Genomic DNA, 27,055 nt, shown 5'->3' on the forward strand with positions numbered 1-27,055 from the left:
TAGTTCAAATTCAGTATTGTCTATATTTAAAATTCAGTATTGTGTATAGTTCAAATTCAGTATTGTCTATAGTTCAAATTCAGTATTGTGTATAGTTCAAATTCAGTATTGTGTATAGTTCAAATTCAGTATTATTGTATAGTTCAAATTATGTATTGTCTATAGTTCAAATGATGTATTGTGTATAGTTCAAATGATGTATTGTGTATAGTTCAAATTATGTATCGTCTATAGTTCAAATTATGTAATGTGTATAGTTCAAATTATGTATGGTGTATAGTTCAAATTTCAGGCTCCAGACTAACTTTTTACATTGGTTGCACCAGTGCGCCTAACTTTTTCATTTAGGTGCACCAGCACATAATTTAGGTGCACCCAAACATTTTCGCCGCGCCTTTTGCCGCTGCAATAATACATTTTAAGCGTTACCTTTACCATTACCTTTTTTGTCAGTTCCCATACACATTAGTAATTTCTTAAGATGTTATGTAAATGATTGTAAAAAAATAACATTGTATTACAGTTACCGTACTTTTCGCACTATAAGCCGCACCTGAATATAAGCCGCAGCAGCTAAATTGAATGATGTGTACATATATAAGCCGCACTGGACTATAAGCCGCAGGTGTTTTAATGTTTAATTACCATATGTAATTAGCATTGGGACACAATACTGTCAGACAAATAACAAGAATTAACTCATTTACAAGTTGTATTAAGTTTAGCAAATAAGGGAACAGATAAATAAAATGTCAATGCAGTCAAAAAAGCAATATTTTGATTTTTACATTTTCGGGTTTGGTCACGTCGAGTCACATATAAGCCGCACCGTTATATAAGCCGCAGGGTCGAAAAATGGGGAAAAAAGGTGCGGCTTATAGTCAGAAAAGTACGGTAGCTCACAAAGTCCAATCCTTCACTTTTTTATGTCTATTTGAACACATTCAACTCAGCTCCAGTTAGAGCTGTCCCCAAGCCTGTTTTTGGGATTCGAACATTCGCCAGGGTTTTTCGAACGGACGTTTGAACCATAGTTTTTAATCATGCAAACAATTTTCTCCTAAATAGGGAGGTGTAGTCTGACGTCACTTTGTGTACAGTCTCCTAATGTGCAGTCTCCTCCCCATCATATGTATATATTCTCTGTTAGGATCTATGGGTAACAGTACTGTATATTTGCTAGGGCTGACGCCTATTAGTCGACTAATCAATCGAAAGGAGCCGTAGCCGACTGCCAACCTCTTAGTCGAATGCAAAAAATAATAATATTATAATTATTTAATGCTTTAATGCCTGCATTATTGAAATGGAATGCACTTTTTTTTACTAAGATTTAACTAAACTTTATTGTAAAAAAAAAAAATAATAAAATAAAAAAAAGTTTCTTTTTAAATATATATATATTTTTTAAACTCATAAAATAAATTTGGGTCGCACCTAAATTGGCAGGGTCGGTCGGCAACCAGAACCAAACCATTTATTTTGCATGGCCTAGCAGACCAGCACAGAGGATGGTTATGTCTATTCACACCAGCTGATTAGAAGGGAATGAGCAAAACTCAACAGTATACAATGCAATGGAAGCCCCCCCCCCCCCTTACCAGCTCAGCACCTTAACATCATGACCAATGCACCTCTCCACATGTATATGTGTAGTTTTGAAAGCAATGAGTATTTCCTTTGCAATCAGGAACATGGAGAATAAAGCCATCATACTTCCAGACTGTAGTAAAGCCATCATTCTGAGCTCTACTTCCAGACTGTAGTAAAGCCATCATTCGGAGCTCTGCTTCCAGACTGTAGTAAAGCCATATTCTGAGCTCTGCTTCCAGACTGTAGTAAAGCCATCATTCGGAGCTCTGCTTCCAGACTGTAGTAAAGCCATCATTCGGAGCTCTGCTTCCAGACTGTAGTAAAGCCATCATTCTGAGCTCTGCTTCCAGACTGTAGTAAAGCCATCATTCGGAGCTCTGCTTCCGGGGTAAAGAGGTACGTGGGGAAATCTTTTATGAAGGTTTTTCTAAATTCTAATGAAATTAAAATGCTGAAATTTGTTCCGACATCCCTACCACATGTGTGTGACTCACCCCCAAACAGACCATGCCCAGGGCCAGTCCAGCGGCTAGTGAGTAGGACTCTCGATCTGTACAGTACTCCATCTCTGGACCCGGAGGACGGCCTGCAACAAAACACAACCGCAAACTTAAGTCACCGTGTTCTTTTACCGTCCTTGGTAGTCCAAATGTCCCAACAATAGAAAAACCAGCCGGCCTGATCACTTGGGGTTATTTTTAGGGGTCTGGTGCTGTGATGAACTTCAGGACCTCATCTTGCTTGTGAAGCTACCAGGACAACTTAGAACAAACACATACAGACTCAGTTATGTATTATTATAAAATTATGAGTACATTTAGAGATAGTTATGTATTATCATTAACATGTTAAGCCCGATCGGCCCAGTACTGGACCAATATTTATTTAACGTAAAAAAAATGTCCCCTATAAACACGACATTCCTGTCAATGCTTGTATCTCAGGGGGTCGAACAAACCTCAGCGGTATTGCCATACAATACAAGATATATTGTTTATTTACCTTTCTGTGAATGCCTGAGAAATCGGGTAAATTTTTACGCAGCTGTCGCCATTATCCGAAAACTGTACTTACAGTAGATTTCATTCACAGGCTCTGTTCCCCTCTACTGGGCGTCAAATACACTGGTATTCGAAAGAGGAAATCTGGGCCTTTCAAAAGATGTATCACGTTGACCATATAAAGCCATTTATAGGCCTGGCATTTTATATTCTATATTCACATTTCATATTGCATGTGTCCAGATTAGGGGTGTAACGGTACACAAAAACCACGGTACGGTACGTACCTCAGTTTTGAAGTCAAGGTTCGGTACGGTTTTCGGTACAGTGGGGGAAAGTTTGGCTTTCCATGTTCCACTCAGGGGTGATGTAGTGTGCAGTAACTAATTGTACTTGTAGGGCTGTCAACAAATATTCTATATTGAAATTAATAATCAACGTGTAAAAAAAAAAAAAAAAAATTATTATTATTATATTAGATTGTGAAAAAAAACAGCCCCCGGTGGCCTGTACGTTAATGCCAAGCAAGCAGTGCAAAAATGCTTCCGCATTCGTCACCGCACGCTAGTGCGGTAAAGCGCCCTTCTTTTCAGACAAATGCTACCGTGCGTGCACCGGCGGCGGCGTGCTCGCTCAGGTGCGTGCGTGCGCCGGCGTGCTCGCGCGAGGTGCCCGCGCATGCGCATGAGATCCGACACGAGCGGAGCTCAATATATATAAGTCACCGCCCCTTATTCAGTATCTAGCAATAACTCAATTGGCAAGGACACATGGCTGTGGATCCTATGGCTTGTTTGCTGGCGAGTTCGAATCCCATCGAAAATATTTTTTAACGTGATTTTTTTTTAACGTGTATTCTTTCGCCGGTTAAGGTTAGGCATGGTTAAGGTTAAGGTTAAGGTTAGGCATTGTTTCGGAGTTGGTTAAGGTTAGAACGGTTAAGTTTAGGCGCTGTTAAGGAGCTGGTTAAGGTTAGAGTTTGTCAAAGAGAATGGCAATATAATTTCTATGGTTAAGGTTAGGCATGGTTAAGGTTAAGGTTAAGGTTAGGCATTGTTTCGGAGTTGGTTAAGGTTAGAACGGTTAAGTTTAGGCGTTGTTAAGGAGCTGGTTAAGGTTAGAGTTTGTCAAAGAGAATGGCAATAGACAGCCTATTTCCGCGCGACCTGGGCGCTGGGCGGCGGAAAATGAAAGGCGCATTACTGCATGCCACTACGGTAAATTTTTGCACTGCTTGCTTGGCATAAAGCTACACGCCCCCCGGTGGGCGGTCGTTAGTGGTTAACATACCGTTGTATTCGTTCGGTATACTACACAGCCGTTCGGTACGGTACACACTGAAACTTGTTCGGTTCGGTACGGATACGTGTACCTTTACACCCCTAGTCCAGATGGCAAAATGCAGTACTGTATCTACAAAAAAACCTGTAAATGATCTGCCCTTTGTTCATTTGCTTAGCTTTTTACTATACTTGTTGTTCTCAAGAAGTAGCCCATGACGTCATATCACGTTTTATCAGCCCAATGCCTGAATGCCCACGACGTTTATTAGCGTTTTATTTTTTTATTAGCGATCTGAATTCATATTTCATCAACCGAGTCTCCCGTTGGTATGCAGCCCCTGTAGGAGCTCAGATGTGAAAAAACCGCCCCCTATCGTCTCCCAGATGGTAATGCACCCTTTTGGAATGGACTCAATGAAAATGGATGAGAAAAGAAAAATCCGGAATCCACATTTTACTTCTCAGGCATGTAACCCGAGCCAATCGGATTCATTGTGGACCCTCGGAACAGCGTGGAATACACAGTATGTAGCGTTGGATCAATAAAAGCGATCGATATTTGGAATGGCGATCAGGAATTGGAATAATCTTTTTGGATAACATCTGATCTCAGGTAAGGAATCTATTTTACCAGTCTTAGGATAATCAGACCTGTTTTCACGGAGATATAAGCTTTTGTGTGTGGCTGTGTGGCTGTGCGAGCGATCAGGAAATAAGATAATCGATTTTTCTGATCGCCTATATAGCGTGCATACGTACACATATACTATCGATAATCTAGCGTTTATTTGAAAACGATTCATAAATAGGCCGAAAAATGACAACGTTTTTGTGTATTCTAGAATATTCCAGTAAAGGGCGATTATCAGGAATATTTATATTTTCCTTGAAAACGAGGGCTTTTCAAAATGCTATAAAACGAAAATGAACCGATAAAAAAACAATCCGTTTCGACAATGTTGATTGCAAACAAGTCATTGATAAGCGACGGGCAGATTAGACACATAGCCATAATTTAAAACATAGATTAGGCGTTTTAACGCTATCATTGAAGTGGGTGGTGGCACTCAAGCACTAAATCGTGCGCCCCCTGCTGGAACTGAAAGTGTTAATGAGCTCAGTGGCATCTTGTTGCTTTTGGTCATTGTTAGCGTGGTGTTATTCACCGTCAAAGATGGACAAAAAACGAATAGTAATAGTAGAAAAAGAAAAAGAAAACAGCATAACTTTTGAAGTTAACAAATTAGATTAGAGACAGATTAAAACATTTCCCTAAACAAGTTTGACCCAAGGAATGCAGTACAATTGTTATTGTTACTAAGGAAAATGTTGGGTCCCGAGGCTAGACCAGTTGAGAACCACTGGTCTATAGTGTCTTACTGACCGATCTCAGCCAACAGCACTTCTGCATTGTGTCTATGTCCTGTTCCCTGGTACACCAACCCAATGCCAACCACAGCTGCCACCTGCACAAAAGAATACAAAACAGGTAAATGTTTCTGTTTCAAACTAGCACACACACACACACACCCACACACAGAGAGAGACACACACACAGTCACACACACAGAGGGACACACACACAGAGACACACACACACACACACAGAGACACACACACACACACACACACACACACACACACACACACACACACACACGAGAGTGTCTGCTTGACTAGAATGACACTTTGAGTGAAAAATAACTCAACATCCTAATGAAGACGTCAGCCTCCAGAAAGCAGACTCCGTTGAGGTTTTGATACGTTGCATTTCAACAACTTCAGGGTCAGTGTCTTGACAAATATGTGGCCCAGATCTCGTGTCTAGGTGATATAGAATGCTTCTGAAAAATAAATGACACAATTGTCCCCGAGGGACCTTAACCCTTTCACTACCAAACTACCAAAGGGTTAACCCTTGCACTGTGACAATACAGAATGTTAACCCTTTCACTACCACACTACAGACAGTTAACCGTCTGTAGTGTGGTAGTGAAAGGGTTAACCGTCTGTAGTGTGGTAGTGAAAGGGTTAACCTTCTGTAGTGTGGTAGTGAAAGGGTTAAGTTCATCTCACTCCAGGTTAACTCGCCCCCCCCCCCCCCGGCTGTCATATGAATCTACCCAGAGCATTGTTACATAGAGCCAGGAGGCAGCCAGGTCAGTGTCAGGGATGATGTGATGCATTACCTGTACATTGTGAGGTACGTCCAGCTCAGTGGATGTGGGCGGTAAGAGAGCTGGGATGTGGATACTGAGCAGGCGGGTGATGGACATGTCCATGGTGCCCAGCTTGGCCGAGGATACTCCCAGGAGCAGCCCGATACTCGTCATCTCATGGCCCTGACGGAGGGAGCGAGAGAGGGGGTGTCGTTAGGGCATTTAGGGTACCGGCCCGACTTCCTTTTCTCCTCGCCGACGGCGTTTCCTCCAACACTTCCACAACGAAAACTTTAACTAACAAAAACGTTCCATCTCGCAGAAATCACTGAAATCGCTAGCTAACGTACCTGCAACGATGACGTAATCTGTTTCACGAGTCATGAGATGCCTAGTTGCCATGCAACCAGTAGCCTAGCAAGCTCTCAGCAAGCCGTCGTTCCTAACTTGACAGCTTAGCCCAGGGAGTGCCGTTTTACCTTCTTAAAAGCAAAGTACTGTGTGACGCCAGAAACATTCCGGTGGGCCGCACTTTGAGAATGCCTGCTCCCATCTCTTGTGCCTGTAGGTTGTCTGTCTGTGAACGGGACACGAGCTTACCACCAGGGACATCTTTCATTAGTCGCCTGTGGATGCTATTTAATTATGTTTTTTTTTTGTTTTTTTTTTTACTTTTTTTTTTAGTGTTTATCGCTTTTCTGGTCAAGCATGACCGACAGATACAGGGTGAAACGGGATATAGATCAGGGGAAGACATTCTGGTAAATGACGGCGGGTCCGGGAATCGAACTCGGAGTCCACCAGATCCGTGACGCAGCACGGTTTTCCCCGACGCAGAAATAGCGCCGAGATATGCGGTGAGCTACTGGAGCTCCCTTAATTCTGTTCTTGTTGGCGTGTGTGTATATATATTTTTTATAACAGTTATCTAGTGGGGTCTTAATGGCCCCTATGAATACTAATTCTGATAGTTTTCATAATAATTGCTAGTAGGGAGTAAATATACAGAGTGCATTTGAAGCCGTTATGTTTATAATAGAAATATCAATCAAAATAACATAGGAGTGATATCTATTAGATCTCATGATCTTTATAAGTGTATGAACTAGGGATGTCCGATATTATCGGCCGATATCGGCATTCAAATGTGATATCGGAAAATATCGGTATCGGTTTTCAAAAAAAAATATATATAATTTTTTATTAAATTTTTTTTACATTTCAATAACCTTTATTTACCCAGGCAAGCAAGTAAGAACAAATTCTTATTTTATTTATTGTCACCCTGCATATATCGGTATCGGTTGATATCGGAAATTAAGAGTTGGACAATATCGGTATATCGGTATCGGTAAAAAAGCCAATATCGAGCATCCCTAGTATGAACTTAGCTGCTTGCCTGAGTGAGGAAGAGGGAGGTGAGGAGAGGGAAACAAATTGTGTCACTGTGTATGTTTATTTTGAGAGAAAACATATTTATTTTATATATATTTTGTATTCAATAATATATATATATCAAATACAAACTATAAACAGAGTTCATTCTTAACTCATTCTGCGCCAATCACGAGAAAAATCTGGTTTTAATCGCTATTTCTTTTATTAGCTATATCCATACATTTTGCATCCATCCAGCCTGATGTTATCATTGGGAATGAGTCTGAGCTCGCAAAAGGGCAAATACTGCCGCCTACGCCTTCCAGCCAGTATTGTACTCCATTAGAAATTATGTCGTTTTTTTTCTGGGCCGATCTGAAATCTGGCGGGGTTTAAATACTCCGGCAGGACGAGCCTTTACAACGATACATCTGCGAGGCTGCCCCCCCCCTTCATATGCAATGCCGGACAACGTGGGAAGGACCTCCACAAGCAGTATTTGGAATGGCGATCAGATAATTGGATTATTTTTTTTGCATTACATCAGAGACAAGGTAAGAACACTATATAAAATCTTGCGTTGATCTGATATTTCTTTCTCCCATGATCGAAGCTGTGTGTGTGGACAGTGTTGTGCTTTTTACCGTTGGCTGAGGTGGGGGGGGGGGAAGGATAATAACATACGGTTATCCTATAACCATAGTTATATGAGTATAGCGAGCGATCTGCGCTCTAGTGGAACATATCCCATATCCAGTCTATTACTGAATACATTTATTCACATGTAAACACCCATCCGCCTGGCCACACCCCCATCCGCTCCTCTACATAAGCGGGGATGTGGCCATACTAACAGCTCCTTCCCAAGTCTTTCACCACCGAAGGCGAAGACCAGGGGGTCCTCAGTGAGTCAGCGCAGAGCGCTCGCTATACTCATATAACTATGGTTATAGGATAACCGTATGTTATATATCGTATAGCTTACGCTCTGCGCTCTAGTGGAACACAGGAGCTGAGCAGAGCGGAAGCTCGACAAATGTACCCGCTTAGGCCCCCCACAACCATCAGAACCGGGGTGGAGCCGAGCCCCCGGACCCCCCTAGTGGAGGACGGGAAGGAATCGGATCAGACTGTGCGAAGAGGGTTTAGCAACTCAAACGCACAGGGTGAGCAGATCGTAGGACTTACCTTCCCACAGAAGAACCCACGACTACACAGGCGCGCAACCCACATGCCACTAGGGAACGAACGGGAAGAAAAAAAACCTGTTACAATCCCTAATATCACGGGGTCAAGGTCAAGAACCCAACCCCGTGGCAAGGCCGTAGCAGTGGAGCGCGAAGGAGGACCCAGCCCCAGGAAGGGTCAGGACCCCCCAGAAATAGGGGGCCTGGTGAGGCCAACGACGCCGCAGCCTCAAGACCCCACCAGGCGGTCACTAGTGACACCACCCCCTACATCGCCAGCGTATCGGACAGGGCCCATCCAAGAGCAGGCCCTTCCCCCCTACAGCACGCCGCTCTGAAGCACTCAAAGAGGCTACACCCCCACAGCGGGACCAGGCAGCGCACTGGGGAGACAAAGAGGTTGATCCCTCAATCCAGGCAACAGGTCAAAAGGACTCGACCTGTGCCTGGAGCACTGCGGACTAGACAGGCGCCTAAGGGGTCTGCTGAAAACAGCACTCCGGCGGAAGGGGCGTTCGGTATGCTGTGCACCATGTCGCAGCCTCCACAAAAAACCCAGACCGTCTAGAGGGGCCGAGGCAGAGAAGGTTGACACGATTGGCAGACGTCATGAAGGGTGCAGGAGCACATTCGTAGGCAGACGGGGTCAAGCGAGAGTCGACTCCGCTACCAACACACCTGGAAACCAACCACCACCTAACAGGAGGCGGTTGTTCCTATAACCCCCCCAAGAAAAAAACTCCAAAACACAACTGCGGGTATACACTGGCTATACAGCAGTACAAGTGTTTCAGTTCTCAAGAAGGGGTTAACCCAGGCCAACAGGTCGACGAGAACGAGTCCGGACCTGGGCCCGGCGGACCGGGACGTACACAGGGATGCCAGAGGGGTACAAGAACCACCTCGACAGCCCCCTCCCAGCCCCGCCAAGCAGGAGAAGAGGGCAAAAAAAGAATGGAGAAGGACCAGGCTCCTTTAGCACAGCGCAAGGTACAACACAATATGGACCAAGCAATAGTGAAGGATAACACTAGGGATGCCCCGATCATGTTTTTTGCCACCGATACCGATCACCGATTATATAATTAGACTTGTACTTGTATTATCTGCGAGACATCGCCACCACGCAACAAGTCAAAATGCTCGCTATCTGCAAACAGCTCCACTGTCTGTGTGTACTCTAGTAGCCTCCAGCTCCAAAAAGGATTCTCCTGTGCTGCAGCTGGACCCTATTGGTAACGTTACTGTGCTTTGGTCATATCACATTCAGCAAGCCCTCAGCTCGAATACGCATTGAATCAATGTTATAAGACATTGATATCAAGAGCTATCTGTAGCTACTGCTAGCCGGCTAGATGACGTTAAGACAGAACTTTTTAGTTCAATGGGACATTTCGTTTTGAACAGTGAACTAACGTCAGCTAACGCAAGCTAACGGAGGTATCAACATGGACTACTAGACTTGCTGGAGCATTTGTTGATACCGATCAGATCGGCGAATATGACTCATTATCGGAATTCACAGATCGCATATTTATACTGATTATCGGCCGATAACGATCGGTGGCCGATCGATCGGGGCATCCCTAGATAACACGCAGTGACATAACCACGCACACCTCCATAACATCAACCCCTGCAACGCCCGGGCCAACCCGGAATTTCCCCCCCGAAAAAGTACAAGTCCTTCAGGGTACCAGAACAGCAGATCTGCGCACCGGCGGACAACGGGTTAACTGACCTGGTCCGGCGCAACCAGAACCAGTCCTGTGTCCTAATCACGCCACCATCCCCAGTCCTAAGAGGGGGGCAGGTACGCGTGTCGATCTAAAACATCACAGAGTGCGCCACCAAGACGGTCAGAACATAAAAACACTGCGCCCGGTGGCCCACCCCAAAAGCGTGAGACCCCTCCGCCAATGCTTTGATCTATTCCGTTATCTCCCACCAGAGACGAACGAGAATTCATCGAGACTAGAATAGTACACTGGCGCTCGGAAGAGACAAACTCCATCCTAGTTGCCCCATGAAAACGCCGTTTCAATGATGAGCAACCAAGGCGTGCAAGCCCATGCGTGATTCCACACAGAAGCACCCAGGGCCAGCACTATGTACACGTATACCCAAAACATATCAATGGTAATTCTAACAAGAACCCAGATAACGTTCCCTCCAAGCCGGCTGGGAGAGCGGCAGGAAGCCGGCCAAAAGACACAGATATGGGTCCCATATGACACGTCTGAGGGGGTCCAACCCCCTGACCAATCAGAAAAAAGGGGAGGGAGGGTTTATCAGTTCACCCCCTCGTGACCCCTCACCCCTGATACGATGCAATGACAAAGCAGAGCCATGACGCCAGTCATAGCGTGCTACATGAAGCACATTTATACCTGTTTAAGGTAACAGCTTCCCATTCTGCACGCCAGCCACAGACGATAACCTCGCCTGTGCAAAAACTGGTTTTATATAAGGCTTCAGGCTCATGTGCAAACCTGCCACCTGAATTTTTACAACTTTACCCTAAAGGAAAAAATTAAAAACACAGACCAAGAGAGGGGCCAAGGGCCCTGGTACAAGAGCTTACACATGTAACTTCTGTAGGCCAACACCTAACCCAGTTGTGGACCTTAAATGTGAATACGATACACACAACCCTCCATCACAACAAAAAAGGGCAAAAGTACACTCTCACTACTGTAAGAGGAACGCCGTTTTTATGATGAGAGAAGACATAAGTCCTTGATTAAGTACTGGTCACAGGCCTTGCTAAGTCTACATGACAGCGACCAACAATTCTCAGAGAAACTTGCCTCTCTCTAAGCAAGAGCACAACCCCAGCAGAAGCTGAGGGATTTACACCGTATCCCCAAAAATATAGTGAATCAACACACATTTTGTAAACAAAATCATATTTGAAGGGAGGGGGGGGGGGGGGCCCAGGGGCAAACCGGGGAAAACCCACCCCTCACCACCATACCCCTGATATGACGCCAAATGTGTAGAGTAAGCTTTACATCATGCACGCCAGCACAGCCGAAGACCTTGTTTGAACAGGCACAGCCCTGCTTATGTGTGAAAAAAAATTGCCACTTGTTATTGTCATCACTACCCTCAAGTAAGAATAACAAGCTGAGAGAGGGACTCAGCCCTCGATCACATGCCACTATGCACAGCATTGTAGGGTAACCCAGCCAGTTGTGGGCTCAGCCACGTTGTCCAACGTTACATGAACACACACAACTTCTCACCATACAACAAAACCCCAGTTAATTTTTACTCACGTAAAAAACAACGCTGTTTCTAGGTAGAGAGAAAGGCACAAGCCTTGGCCAACGCTAACCCAAGCTATACAAAGCGACCAAGACAATTCACACACAGCACATGTCGTATCTCCAAATGTAGTGAAGTAACATATGTTTTGTAGACAAAGACATCGTTATTAACAAAAACATTCGGGAGGGGAAGGAAGGAAGAGTGGGGCAATGTCCAATGGACATCTTACCTGCACCAAGGAACGCAGGACAAAAGGCTGCAACACAGGTTGGTCTCCACGTTGATGAAGGCCTCTCGCTGGCCAGGCCAGAGGAAGCAATGGCCGGAGCCTCGCCCCCCCTCCTGCAGCCGGTCATGGTGCAGGCCCGACTACATCTTCTGTCAAAGATGATGTCGCAGTCAGAGTGCCAGGGCCTGCTATTCTCATGGCTACGCCAATGGTTGTAGTACAAGCTAACAGCTAACTCTAGGCTAACTGATAGCATCAAGCTAACGTTCCCAGCCGAGCGAAGTCGGTAGCTAACGTCGTAGCTAGCAGCTAACTGGCTAACAGTTAGCTCAACCCGGCTATCACTAACCACTAGCTAACGCAGAAGCAAGCTAAGCGGCTACCACTGAAACTGTACAACGTGAGAAAAGCAATACAGGCCAACACTTCAGACAGCCGCTGTCTTTTCCTCTTCTCATCCGAAGAAAGAAGGGGAACAAAGGCAACACACGTCCCTCTTCAGAACGGTGTTTACCAGACACAGCGGTGCCGGCAACAAGTCCCTTGCGGACTATAGCCGACTTGAGCATGGAGATATTCTCATAATGAAACACCAAGCTCACCTCCCTCGCACCGGGTGCTTTTCATCTTTGAAAATCGGGGCCAGCACGGCGACAGTGGGTATCCGTTTGTCCAGAGACCCGGGGAATTGAACCGCAGATTCGGAATCACGGTCCCAGGAAAACAAAGCTCTTACTCGAAGAGGAGCTAATGTTAACGTGGGCATCAAACCAGAACCCCCCTCCACGCCGCTAAGTGGCAGCGAAAAAGGATACCAGCCTGGAGCCGGCCTTCGTAAGCTGTGTAGCCGTTCCCCCCACAACGACACACCTGGCACCCGCGTCGCAAAAACATCACCCGCCCCAGAGAGGCCGTCAGCCCTCACACAGCCGAGCTCCTCCCAAGCAAAGTGTCCAACTGCAGAGCCGGAGGTAATGCCGGCGGGGATTGCTCAGCGACGCGAGCCCCTAATACGAAGCGCCGGTGGAGGTCAGAATGATCATCATCTTCTAGACACTCCGGTGGCGAAGACATTATCGCTGTATTTCCTCGAAAATAGTGAGAGAGAAAACAAAGATATAATGTCAACGCAGCTCCTTCTCTTCAACGTAGCTCCTTTCCAACTATTTCGGCACTAAACTCAAGTGGTGTGGCCAGGCGGATGGGTGTGTACCTGTGAAGAAATGTATTCAGTAATAGACTGGATATGGGATATGTTCCACTAGAGCGCAGAGCGTAAGCTATACGATATATAACGATAATCTAGCGTTGATTTCAGGAAGATTCGATAACCAGGCGAAAAATGACAACATGATAAGTGGATTCCACTAAAACGCTATTATCGCGTCTTTTCCTGGGATTACTAAGAATCACCAAAACTATACTCATATTCAAAACGGTATAAAACGGAAATGTACGGATGAAAAAACAATCCGTTTTGTACATGTTGACCAGAAACAACTCACTGACAATCGACGGTGTTATTAGACCCATAGCTATAATATAAGATATATTTTAAGCACTCGCAAATTTCGCAGTCTCCCCATTGATTAAAGCACTGGCGTTCTAGCCAGAAGGTAGACAGCGACCCCTGGCGCTGAATGAGTTAAACAGAAAGGCTTGATCAAACAGTTCATAAGCACCACAAACAGTGCGTTTGAAGTAGGGCTGGGCGATATGGCCAAAAACGTTATCGCGATAAAATTATTAAATTATTTTCATATTTTATATATTTCATATACGTAAATATTAGTGCTGTCAAACGATTAAAATATTTAACTCGATTAATCGCATGATTGTCCATAGTTAACTCGCGATTAATCGCAAATTAATAAATTTTTTCTTTTTTTTTTACCTTAACTCTTTCAATGCCATGCCTGGTTTTCCGTTTTACCGCTTGAATATCGCCTAATCTATGTTTTAAATTATGGCTATGTGTCTAATCTGCCCATCGCATTATCAAATACTATTTTCCAGTCAGTGCTGTGAAGGCAGATTCTTTTTTTATCGCGTCGTTTCCGTTTCAGAGCAGTTAGAAAAGCCCCCGTTTTGATATAAAAAACAGCTCATTCTGGAGCATTCTATGAAAATCGTCTTTTAGTGGAATATTCCACAACGTTGATATTCGTCGGCCTTTTTATGAATCGTTTTCAAATAAACGCTAGATGATCAATATTATACGTGCACGCACGCACATTACGGCCGCGCACTGATAATCGCCCCGTTGATTTCCTCTCGGACTTTTACAATGAAACCGAAAGAAGACATTTCACAAAACAGCTTATAACTTCATCAAACTTACTCCGATTATCCTACCACTGATAACACAGAGTCCTTACGTGACATCAGATGGTATCCAACTGGTATATTCCAATTCCTGATCACCATTCGAAAAAATCGATAAGTGTATGGATCCAACGCGACACAGTAGATCTCTATGATCCGCGGGGATCTGAGGCTCCAGAATGAACTGTGGTAACCCCGGCTGGATCAGTGAACTGGAAAATGTGGAGTACCGGATTTTTTTCCCCATTCATTTTCATTGAGTCCATTCCAAAATCACTTATGTCATCTGGGAGACGACAGGGGGCGCTTTTTTCCACAGTGATCGTCGGCGCCCCTCGGCTATACTCGGGTAGGCTCGGGTGATGCAAGAATTTTTCAGATCGCAAAAAAAAAAAAGAAAAAAAAAAAAATCCGAGAAATCTCGTGAGTGGCTAGCAACCACCTATAAAAAACACGAGAAATCTCGTGAGTGGCACTGAAAGAGTTAAACAGATCTTTTTCAAGTTCCAAGTTTTAATACTCTTATCAACATGCGAGTCAACAAATGCTTGCTTTGTGCAGCCATTTAACACAAAAGGATGACCCTCATGCATTGCAAATTTGCATCAAATTCAAAACAGAGTGATGCACAAAATAACTTAAAAGAAAATAATAATTTAAAACAATGAATAAAGTGTGCATGAAATAATAGGGGAAAGAAAACGTTAGGAACTTGTTACATTCACCCACACAAGGGCTGATTAATCACACACCCCCCTCTCTCCCTCACACACACACTCTCCCAGCTCTTTTTCTCTTTTGCCCCTTCCTCATCTCTCTCACCCCCCTCTCTCTCTATATCTCACACACACACACACACACACACACACACACACACACACACACACACACACACACACACACACACACACACACACACACACACACTTCATAAAAAAACATAGTATCAATGAGAGCATCAATAATATATAAGCAAAGGAAACAATATAAGCACCTGAGTGAAGTCTAGTAAAAAAAAAAAAAAAATGTTTTTTTTAGTTAATCTTTAGTTAAAAAAATTAGTGGCATTAATAGAATCGGGAGTTAACGCGATATTAAGGCGATATATTTGACAGCCTTAGTAAATATATAATATAGCGCCGTGCAAGCTAGTTATCCTAGCCAGCCTTGTTTACTACTAGAGTCCTACCTCTCTACCCAGAGGTGCACCGCGGGTCTCCTTCACTGTCGGCCATCTCCTTCACTGATTGGTTGTTAGTGCGTGTGCTGATATCCGAGCTTGGAAAATCGATATATCGAAACTTTGCGACCACGTTTCATGTTTATTTCGAGGAAATAATTTATTGCGATAGTTATCGTTATCGTTTTATCGCCCAGCCCTAGTTTGAAGCTCTTGATACAATGATAATCTCCAAATCCATTACATCTCACTAAAAAGAAAAAAAACATCTAGGATGCCCAAAAGCTCACAAACTTTTCCCTCACACAAGATCAATATGTACTTCTTCAATAAATCACATGCGTCAGTCCTGCAAAACGTTAATTCAAAGAAAGAGGGCTAGAATGGAAGCCAACTTTACCTCTCTCACATTTCACCAACTAGTTTTAGAGTACTGTACTGTAGCTAGTAGACAGTTAAAACTAGTTTTAGAGTACTGTAGCTAGTAGAATGGTAAACTAGTTTTAGAGTACTGTACTGTAGCTAGTAGACTGGTAAACTAGTTTTAGAGTACTGTACTGTAGCTAGTAGAATGGTAAACTAGTTTTAGAGTACTGTACTGTAGCTAGTAGACTGGTAAACTAGTTTTAGATTACTGTAGCTTGTAGACTGGTAAACTAGTTTTAGAGTACTGTACTGTAACTTGTAGACTGGTAAACGAGTTTTAGAGTACTGTAGCAAGTAGACTGGTAAACTAGTTTTAGAGTACTGTAGCTTGTAGACTGGTAAACTAGTTTTAGAGTACTGTAGCTTGTAGACTGGTAAACTAGTTTTAGAGTACTGTACTGTAACTTGTAGACTGGTAAACTAGTTTTAGAGTACTGTACTGTAGCTAGTACTGTTAACCCTTTCACAACCACACTACAGAAGGTTAACCTTTCACTACCACACTACATACAGTTAACCCTTTCACAACCACACTACATAGGGTTAACCCTTTCACTACCACACTAGTGAAAGGGTTAACCTTCTGTAGTGTGGTTGTGAAAGGGTTAAACTCGTTTTAGAGTACTGTACTGTAGCTAGTAGACTGGTAAACTAGTTTTAGAGTACTGTACTGTAGCTAGTAGACTGGCAAACTAGTTTTAGAGTACTGTAGCTTGTAGACTGGTAAACTAGTTTTAGAGTACTGTACTGTAGCTAGTAGACTGGTAAACAAGTTTTAGAGTACTGTACTGTAGCTAGTAGACTGGTAAACTAGTTTTAGAGTACTGTAGTGTAGCTAGTGGACTGGTAAACTAGTTTTAGAGTACTGTACTGTAGCTAGTAGACTGGTAAACTAGTTTTAGAGTACTGTAGTGTAGCTAGTAGACTGGTAAAACTAGTTTTAGAGTACTGTAGTGTAGCTAGTAGACTGGTAAAACTAGTTTGAGAGTACTGTATTGTAGCTAGTAGACTGGTAAGCTAGTTTTAGAGTACTGTAGTGTAGATAGTAGACTGGTAAACTAGTTTTAGAGTACTGTACTGTAGCTAGTAGACTGGTAAACTAGTTTTAGAGTACTGTACTGTAGCTAGTAGACTGGTAAACTAGTTTTAGAGTACTGTAATGTAGCTAGTAGACTGGTAAACTAGTTGTAGAGTACTGTAGCTAGTAGACTGGTAAACTAGTTTTAGAGTACTGTAGCTTGTAGACTGGTAAACTAGTTTTAGAGTACTGTACTGTAGCTAGTACTGTTAACCCTTTCAAACCACACTACAGAAGGTTAACTTTTCACTACCACACTACAGAGGGTTAACCCTTTCACAACCACACTACAGAAGGTTAACCCTTTCACTACCACACTAGTGAAAGGGTTAACCTTCTGTAGTGTGGTTGTGAAAGGGTTAAACTAGTTTTAGAGTACTGTAGCTAGTAGACTGGTAAAACTAGTTTTAGAGTACTGTACTGTAGCTAGTAGACTGGTAAACTAGTTTTAGAGTACTGTAGTGTAGCTAGTGGACTGGTAAACTAGTTTTAGAGTACTGTACTGTAGCTAGTAGACTAGTAAACTAGTTTTAGAGTACTGTAGTGTAGCTAGTAGACTGGTAAAACTAGTTTTAGAGTACTGTAGTGTAGCTAGTAGACTGGTAAAACTAGTTTGAGAGTACTGTATTGTAGCTAGTAGACTGGTAAGCTAGTTTTAGAGTACTGTACTGTAGCTAGTAGACTGGTAAACTAGTTGTAGAGTACTGTACTGTAGCTAGTAGACTGGTAAACTAGTTTTAGAGTACTGTACTGTAGCTAGTAGACTGGTAAACTAGTTTTAGAGTACTGTAGCTTGTAGACTGGTAAACTAGTTTTAGAGTACTGTACTGTAACTAGTAGACTGGTAAACTAGTTTTAGAGTACTGTACTGTAGCTAGTCGACTGGTAAACTAGTTTTAGAGTACTGTACTGTAGCTAGTAGACTGGTAAACTCGTTTTAGAGTACTGTAGCTTGTAGACTGGTAAACTAGTTTTAGAGTACGGTACTGTAGCTAGTAGACTGGTAAACAAGTTTTAGAGTACTGTACTGTAGCTAGTAGACTGTTAAACTAGTTTTAGAGTACTGTACTGTAGCTAGTAGACTGGTAAACTAGTTTTAGAGTACTGTAGTGTAGCTAGTGGACTGGTAAACTAGTTTTAGAGTACTGTACTGTAGCTAGTAGACTGGTAAACTAGTTTTAGAGTACTGTAGTGTAGCTAGTAGACTGGTAAAACTAGTTTTAGAGTACTGTAGTGTAGCTAGTAGACTGGTAAAACTAGTTTGAGAGTACTGTATTGTAGCTAGTAGACTGGTAAGCTAGTTTTAGAGTACTGTAGTGTAGATAGTAGACTGGTAAACTAGTTTTAGAGTACTGTACTGTAGCTAGTAGACTGGTAAACTAGTTTTAGAGTACTGTACTGTAGCTAGTAGACTGGTAAACTAGTTTTAGAGTACTGTAATGTAGCTAGTAGACTGGTAAACTAGTTGTAGAGTACTGTAGCTAGTAGACTGGTAAACTAGTTTCAGAGTACTGTAGCTTGTAGACTGGTAAACTAGTTTTAGAGTACTGTACTGTAACTAGTAGACTGGTAAACTAGTTTTAGAGTACTGTACTGTAGCTAGTACTGTTAACCCTTTCAAACCACACTACAGAAGGTTAACTTTTCACTACCACACTACAGACGGTTAACCCTTTCACAACCACACTACAGAAGGTTAACCCTTTCACTACCACACTAGTGAAAGGGTTAACCTTCTGTAGTGTGGTTGTGAAAGGGTTAAACTAGTTTTAGAGTACTGTAGCTAGTAGACTGGTAAAACTAGTTTTAGAGTACTGTAGTGTAGCTAGTAGACTGGTAAACTAGTTTTAGAGTACTGTAGTGTAGCTAGTAGACTGGTAAAACTAGTTTTAGAGTACTGTAGTGTAGCTAGTAGACTGGTAAAACTAGTTTGAGAGTACTGTATTGTAGCTAGTAGACTGGTAAGCTAGTTTTAGAGTACTGTACTGTAGCTAGTAGACTGGTAAACTAGTTGTAGAGTACTGTACTGTAGCTAGTAGACTGGTAAACTAGTTTTAGAGTACTGTACTGTAGCTAGTAGACTGGTAAACTAGTTTTAGAGTACTGTAGCTTGTAGACTGGTAAACTAGTTTTAGAGTACTGTACTGTAACTAGTAGACTGGTAAACTAGTTTTAGAGTACTGTACTGTAGCTAGTACTGTTAACCCTTTCACAACCACACTACAGAAGGTTAACCTTTCACTACCACACTACAGACGGTTAACCCTTTCACAACCACACTACAGAAGGTTAACCCTTTCACTACCACACTAGTGAAAGGGTTAACCTTCTGTAGTGTGGTTGTGAAAGGGTTAAACTAGTTTTAGAGTACTGTAGCTAGTAGACTGGTAAAACTAGTTTTAGGGTACTGTAGTGTAGCTAGTAGACTGGTAAACTAGTTTTAGAGTACTGTAGTGTAGCTAGTAGACTGGTAAAACTAGTTTTAGAGTACTGTAGTGTAGCTAGTAGACTGGTAAAACTAGTTTGAGAGTACTGTATTGTAGCTAGTAGACTGGTAAGCTAGTTTTAGAGTACTGTACTGTAGCTTGTAGACTGGTAAGCTAGTTTTAGAGTACTGTACTGTAGCTAGTAGACTGGTAAACTAGTTCTAGAGTACTGTACTGTAGCTAGTAGACTGGTAAACTAGTTTTAGAGTACTGTACTGTAGCTAGTCGACTGGTAAACTAGTTTTAGAGTACTGTACTGTAGCTAGTAGACTGGTAAACTCGTTTTAGAGTACTGTAGCTTGTAGACTGGTAAACTAGTTTTAGAGTACTGTACTGTAGCTAGTAGACTGGTAAACTAGTTTTAGAGTAATTTGCTGTAGCTAGTAGACTGTTAAACTAGTTTTAGAGTACTGTAATGTAGCTAGTAGACTGGTAAACTAGTTTTAGAGTACTGTACTGTAGCTAGTAGACTGGTAAACTAGTTTTAGATTACTGTAGCTTGTAGACTGGTAAACTAGTTTTTTTTTTTTATCCACTTTTTCTCCCATTTTTCTATATTTTCTCCCATCCCAATTTCGTATCATCCAATTCAACCCTCCCCTGTCATGAACGCTGTTTCTTGCCTCCCACAAGCCGGCTGCAATGTGGACTAAGTCATACATAGCACAAGTCCCCTCCGGTACTTGAGGTAACAGCAGTCGCATCTTTTCACCTGCGCAGCTCGATCTCTCAGTGGCGAGGAGTAACGCGTGGGAGGCTCACGCTGCCCCCGACACTTCCTGATTCTACTGCGCAGGCGCACCAACCGACCTGTAGGAGACGCGGTCCACAACGCCCAATCCCCACCCTTCAGTTTCCCTCCCCGTAATACGGCCAATGTGTATTACTGCGGACGACCAGCTAAACTGAAAACAATGTGGAGAGCTGGATTCGAACACGCGAATGCCAGCGTCTCCACATTGGTGGCGAGTGCCTTGCCCACTACACCACCTAGCCGCCCACACTGGTAAACTAGTTTTAGAGTACTGTACTGTAGCTAGTAGACTGGTAAACTAGTTTTAGAGTAATTTGCTGTAGCTAGTAGACTGTTAAACTAGTTTTAGAGTACTGTACTGTAGCTAGTAGACTGGTAAACTAGTTTTAGAGTACTGTACTGTAGCTAGTAGACTGGTAAACTAGTTTTAGAGTACTGTACTGTAGCTAGTAGACTGGTAAACTAGTTTTAGAGTACTGTAGCTAGTAGACTGGTAAACTAGTTTTAGAGTACTGTAGCTTGTAGACTGGTAAACTAGTTTTAGAGTACTGTACTGTAGCTAGTAGACTGGTAAACTAGTTTTAGAGTACTGTACTGTAGCTAGTACTGTTAACCCTTTCACAACCACACTACAGAAGGTTAACCTTTCACTACCACACTACAGACAGTTAACCCTTTCACAACCACACTACAGAAGGTTAACCCTTTCACTACCACACTAGTGAAAGGGTTAACCTTCTGTAGTGTGGTTGTGAAAGGGTTAAACTAGTTTTAGAGTACTGTAGCTAGTAGACTGGTAAACTCGTTTTAGAGTACTGTAGCTTGTAGACTGGTAAACTAGTTTTAGAGTACTGTACTGTAGCTAGTAGACTGGTAAACTAGTTTTAGAGTACTGTACTGTAGCTAGTAGACTGGTAAACTAGTTTTAGAGTACTGTACTGTAGCTAGTAGACTGGTAAACTAGTTTTAGAGTAATTTGCTGTAGCTAGTAGACATTTAAACTAGTTTTAGAGTACTGTACTGTAGCTAGTAGACTGGTAAACTAGTTTTAGAGTACTGTACTGTAGCTAGTATACTGGTAAACTAGTTTTAGAGTACTGTAGTGTAGCTAGTAGACTGGTAAAACTAGTTTTAGAGTACTGTAGTGTAGCTAGTAGACTGTTAAACTAGTTTTAGAGTACTGTAGTGTAGCTAGTAGACTGGTAAAACTAGTTTGAGAGTACTGTATTGTAGCTAGTAGACTGGTAAGCTAGTTTTAGAGTACTGTACTGTAGCTAGTAGACTGGTAAGCTAGTTTTAGAGTACTGTACTGTAGCTAGTAGACTGGTAAACTAGTTTTAGAGTACTGTACTGTAGATAGTAGACTGGTAAACTAGTTTTAGAGTACTGTACTGTAGCTAGTAGACTGGTAAACTAGTTGTAGAGTACTGTACTGTAGCTAGTAGACTGGTAAACTAGTTTTAGAGTACTGTACTGTAGCTAGTAGAATGGTAAACTAGTTTTAGAGTACTGTAGCTTGTAGACTGGTAAACTAGTTTTAGAGTACTGTACTGTAGCTAGTAGACTGGTAAACTAGTTTTAGAGTAATTTGCTGTAGCTAGTAGACTGTTAAACTAGTTTTAGAGTACTGTACTGTAGCTAGTAGACTGGTAAACTAGTTTTAGAGTACTGTACTGTAGCTAGTAGACTGGTAAACTAGTTTTAGAGTACTGTACTGTAGCTAGTAGACTGGTAAACTAGTTTTAGAGTACTGTAGCTAGTAGACTGGTAAACTAGTTTTAGAGTACTGTAGTGTAGCTTGTAGACTGGTAAACTAGTTTTAGAGTACTGTACTGTAGCTAGTAGACTGGTAAACTAGTTTTAGAGTACTGTAGTGTAGCTTGTAGACTGGTAAACTAGTTTTAGAGTACTGTACTGTAGCTAGTAGACTGGTAAACTAGTTTTAGAGTACTGTACTGTAGCTAGTACTGTTAACCCTTTCACAACCACACTACAGAAGGTTAACCTTTCACTACCACACTACAGACGGTTAACCCTTTCACAACCACACTACAGAAGGTTAACCCTTTCACTACCACACTAGTGAAAGGGTTAACCTTCTGTAGTGTGGTTGTGAAAGGGTTAAACTAGTTTTAGAGTACTGTAGCTAGTAGACTGGTAAACTCGTTTTAGAGTACTGTAGCTTGTAGACTGGTAAACTAGTTTTAGAGTACTGTACTGTAGCTAGTAGACTGGTAAACTAGTTTTAGAGTACTGTACTGTAGCTAGTAGACTGGTAAACTAGTTTTAGAGTACTGTACTGTAGCTAGTAGACTGGTAAACTAGTTTTAGAGTAATTTGCTGTAGCTAGTAGACTGTTAAACTAGTTTTAGAGTACTGTACTGTAGCTAGTAGACTGGTAAACTAGTTTTAGAGTACTGTACTGTAGCTAGTATACTGGTAAACTAGTTTTAGAGTACTGTAGTGTAGCTAGTAGACTGGTAAAACTAGTTTTAGAGTACTGTAGTGTAGCTAGTAGACTGGTAAAACTAGTTTGTGAGTACTGTATTGTAGCTAGTAGACTGGTAAGCTAGTTTTAGAGTACTGTAGTGTAGATAGTAGACTGGTAAACTAGTTTTAGAGTACTGTAGTGTAGCTAGTAGACTGGTAAAACTAGTTTGTGAGTACTGTATTGTAGCTAGTAGACTGGTAAGCTAGTTTTAGAGTACTGTAGTGTAGATAGTAGACTGGTAAACTAGTTTTAGAGTACTGTAGCTTGTAGACTGGTAAACTAGTTTTAGAGTACTGTACTGTAACTAGTAGACTGGTAAACTAGTTTTAGAGTACTGTACTGTAGCTAGTACTGTTAACCCTTTCACAACCACACTACAGAAGGTTAACCTTTCACTACCACACTACAGACGGTTAACCCTTTCACAACCACACTACAGAAGGTTAACCCTTTCACTACCACACTAGTGAAAGGGTTAACCTTCTGTAGTGTGGTTGTGAAAGGGTTGAACTCGTTTTAGAGTACTGTAGCTAGTAGACTGGTAAAACTAATTTTAGAGTACTGTAGTGTAGCTAGTAGACTGGTAAACTAGTTTGAGAGTACTGTCGCTTGTAGACTGGTAAAACTAGTTTTAGAGTACTGTACTGTAGCTAGTAGACTGGTAAACTAGTTTTAGAGTACTGTAGTGTAGCTAGTAGACTGGTAAAACTAGTTTGAGAGTACTGTATTGTAGCTAGTAGACTGGTAAGCTAGTTTTAGAGTACTGTACTGTAGCTAGTAGACTGGTAAGCTAGTTTTAGAGTACTGTACTGTAGCTAGTAGACTGGTAAACTAGTTTTAGAGTACTGTACTGTAGATAGTAGACTGGTACCCTAGTTTTAGAGTACTGTACTGTAGCTAGTAGACTGGTAAACTAGTTGTAGAGTACTGTACTGTAGCTAGTAGACTGGTAAACTAGTTTTAGAGTACTGTACTGTAGCTAGTAGACTGGTAAACTAGTTTTAGATTACTGTAGCTTGTAGACTGGTAAACTAGTTTTAGAGTACTGTACTGTAGCTAGTAGACTGGTAAACTAGTTTTAGAGTAATTTGCTGTAGCTAGTAGACTGTTAAACTAGTTTTAGAGTACTGTACTGTAGCTAGTAGACTGGTAAACTAGTTTTAGAGTACTGTACTGTAGCTAGTAGACTGGTAAACTAGTTTTAGAGTACTGTACTGTAGCTAGTAGACTGGTAAACTAGTTTTAGAGTACTGTAGCTAGTAGACTGGTAAACTAGTTTTAGAGTACTGTAGCTTGTAGACTGGTAAACTAGTTTTAGAGTACTGTACTGTAGCTAGTAGACTGGTAAACTAGTTTTAGAGTACTGTACTGTAGCTAGTACTGTTAACCCTTTCACAACCACACTACAGAAGGTTAACCTTTCACTACCACACTACAGACAGTTAACCCTTTCACAACCACACTACAGAAGGTTAACCCTTTCACTACCACACTAGTGAAAGGGTTAACCTTCTGTAGTGTGGTTGTGAAAGGGTTAAACTAGTTTTAGAGTACTGTAGCTAGTAGACTGGTAAACTCGTTTTAGAGTACTGTAGCTTGTAGACTGGTAAACTAGTTTTAGAGTACTGTACTGTAGCTAGTAGACTGGTAAACTAGTTTTAGAGTACTGTACTGTAGCTAGTAGACTGGTAAACTAGTTTTAGAGTACTGTACTGTAGCTAGTAGACTGGTAAACTAGTTTTAGAGTAATTTGCTGTAGCTAGTAGACATTTAAACTAGTTTTAGAGTACTGTACTGTAGCTAGTAGACTGGTAAACTAGTTTTAGAGTACTGTACTGTAGCTAGTATACTGGTAAACTAGTTTTAGAGTACTGTAGTGTAGCTAGTAGACTGGTAAAACTAGTTTTAGAGTACTGTAGTGTAGCTAGTAGACTGTTAAACTAGTTTTAGAGTACTGTAGTGTAGCTAGTAGACTGGTAAAACTAGTTTGAGAGTACTGTATTGTAGCTAGTAGACTGGTAAGCTAGTTTTAGAGTACTGTACTGTAGCTAGTAGACTGGTAAGCTAGTTTTAGAGTACTGTACTGTAGCTAGTAGACTGGTAAACTAGTTTTAGAGTACTGTACTGTAGATAGTAGACTGGTAAACTAGTTTTAGAGTACTGTACTGTAGCTAGTAGACTGGTAAACTAGTTGTAGAGTACTGTACTGTAGCTAGTAGACTGGTAAACTAGTTTTAGAGTACTGTACTGTAGCTAGTAGAATGGTAAACTAGTTTTAGAGTACTGTAGCTTGTAGACTGGTAAACTAGTTTTAGAGTACTGTACTGTAGCTAGTAGACTGGTAAACTAGTTTTAGAGTAATTTGCTGTAGCTAGTAGACTGTTAAACTAGTTTTAGAGTACTGTACTGTAGCTAGTAGACTGGTAAACTAGTTTTAGAGTACTGTACTGTAGCTAGTAGACTGGTAAACTAGTTTTAGAGTACTGTACTGTAGCTAGTAGACTGGTAAACTAGTTTTAGAGTACTGTAGCTAGTAGACTGGTAAACTAGTTTTAGAGTACTGTAGTGTAGCTTGTAGACTGGTAAACTAGTTTTAGAGTACTGTACTGTAGCTAGTAGACTGGTAAACTAGTTTTAGAGTACTGTAGTGTAGCTTGTAGACTGGTAAACTAGTTTTAGAGTACTGTACTGTAGCTAGTAGACTGGTAAACTAGTTTTAGAGTACTGTACTGTAGCTAGTACTGTTAACCCTTTCACAACCACACTACAGAAGGTTAACCTTTCACTACCACACTACAGACGGTTAACCCTTTCACAACCACACTACAGAAGGTTAACCCTTTCACTACCACACTAGTGAAAGGGTTAACCTTCTGTAGTGTGGTTGTGAAAGGGTTAAACTAGTTTTAGAGTACTGTAGCTAGTAGACTGGTAAACTCGTTTTAGAGTACTGTAGCTTGTAGACTGGTAAACTAGTTTTAGAGTACTGTACTGTAGCTAGTAGACTGGTAAACTAGTTTTAGAGTACTGTACTGTAGCTAGTAGACTGGTAAACTAGTTTTAGAGTACTGTACTGTAGCTAGTAGACTGGTAAACTAGTTTTAGAGTAATTTGCTGTAGCTAGTAGACTGTTAAACTAGTTTTAGAGTACTGTACTGTAGCTAGTAGACTGGTAAACTAGTTTTAGAGTACTGTACTGTAGCTAGTATACTGGTAAACTAGTTTTAGAGTACTGTAGTGTAGCTAGTAGACTGGTAAAACTAGTTTTAGAGTACTGTAGTGTAGCTAGTAGACTGGTAAAACTAGTTTGTGAGTACTGTATTGTAGCTAGTAGACTGGTAAGCTAGTTTTAGAGTACTGTAGTGTAGATAGTAGACTGGTAAACTAGTTTTAGAGTACTGTAGTGTAGCTAGTAGACTGGTAAAACTAGTTTGTGAGTACTGTATTGTAGCTAGTAGACTGGTAAGCTAGTTTTAGAGTACTGTAGTGTAGATAGTAGACTGGTAAACTAGTTTTAGAGTACTGTACTGTAGCTAGTAGACTGGTAAACTAGTTTTAGAGTACTGTACTGTAGCTAGTAGACTGGTAAACTAGTTGTAGAGTACTGTACTGTAGCTAGTAGACTGGTAAACTAGTTTTAGAGTACTGTAGCTTGTAGACTGGTAAACTAGTTTTAGAGTACTGTACTGTAACTAGTAGACTGGTAAACTAGTTTTAGAGTACTGTACTGTAGCTAGTACTGTTAACCCTTTCACAACCACACTACAGAAGGTTAACCTTTCACTACCACACTACAGACGGTTAACCCTTTCACAACCACACTACAGAAGGTTAACCCTTTCACTACCACACTAGTGAAAGGGTTAACCTTCTGTAGTGTGGTTGTGAAAGGGTTAAACTCGTTTTAGAGTACTGTAGCTAGTAGACTGGTAAAACTAGTTTTAGAGTACTGTAGTGTAGCTAGTAGACTGGTAAACTAGTTTTAGAGTACTGTAGTGTAGCTAGTAGACTGGTAAACTAGTTTTAGAGTACTGTAGCTTGTAGACTGGTAAACTCGTTTTAGAGTACTGTACTGTAGCTAGTAGACTGGTAAACTCTTTTTAGAGTACTGTACTGTAGATAGTAGACTGGTAAACTAGTTTTAGAGTACTGTACTGTAGCTAGTAGACTGGTAAACTAGTTTTAGAGTACTGTACTGTAGCTAGTAGACTGG

At 41.6% G+C, this 27,055-nt stretch overlaps 1 protein-coding gene across 1 annotated transcript in view; it reads right to left on the minus strand.

Moving 5' to 3' along the window:
• The window catches only part of anapc1 (anaphase promoting complex subunit 1), a 252,373-nt gene that overhangs the window by 85,573 nt on the left and 139,745 nt on the right, over window positions 1-27,055 (minus strand). The window contains exons 34-36 of the mRNA XM_084321811.1: window positions 6,067-6,219; window positions 5,262-5,343; window positions 2,088-2,179 (exon numbers count right to left, since the gene is read on the minus strand). Coding sequence (XP_084177937.1) covers window positions 2,088-2,179; window positions 5,262-5,343; window positions 6,067-6,219 — 327 coding nt within the window. The remainder of the gene's footprint in view (window positions 1-2,087; window positions 2,180-5,261; window positions 5,344-6,066; window positions 6,220-27,055) is intronic.

Source organism: Notolepis coatsorum, assembly GCF_963971535.1.
Source record: "Notolepis coatsorum genome assembly, chromosome: 9".
Classification (NCBI taxonomy): Eukaryota; Metazoa; Chordata; class Actinopteri; order Aulopiformes; family Paralepididae; genus Notolepis; species Notolepis coatsorum.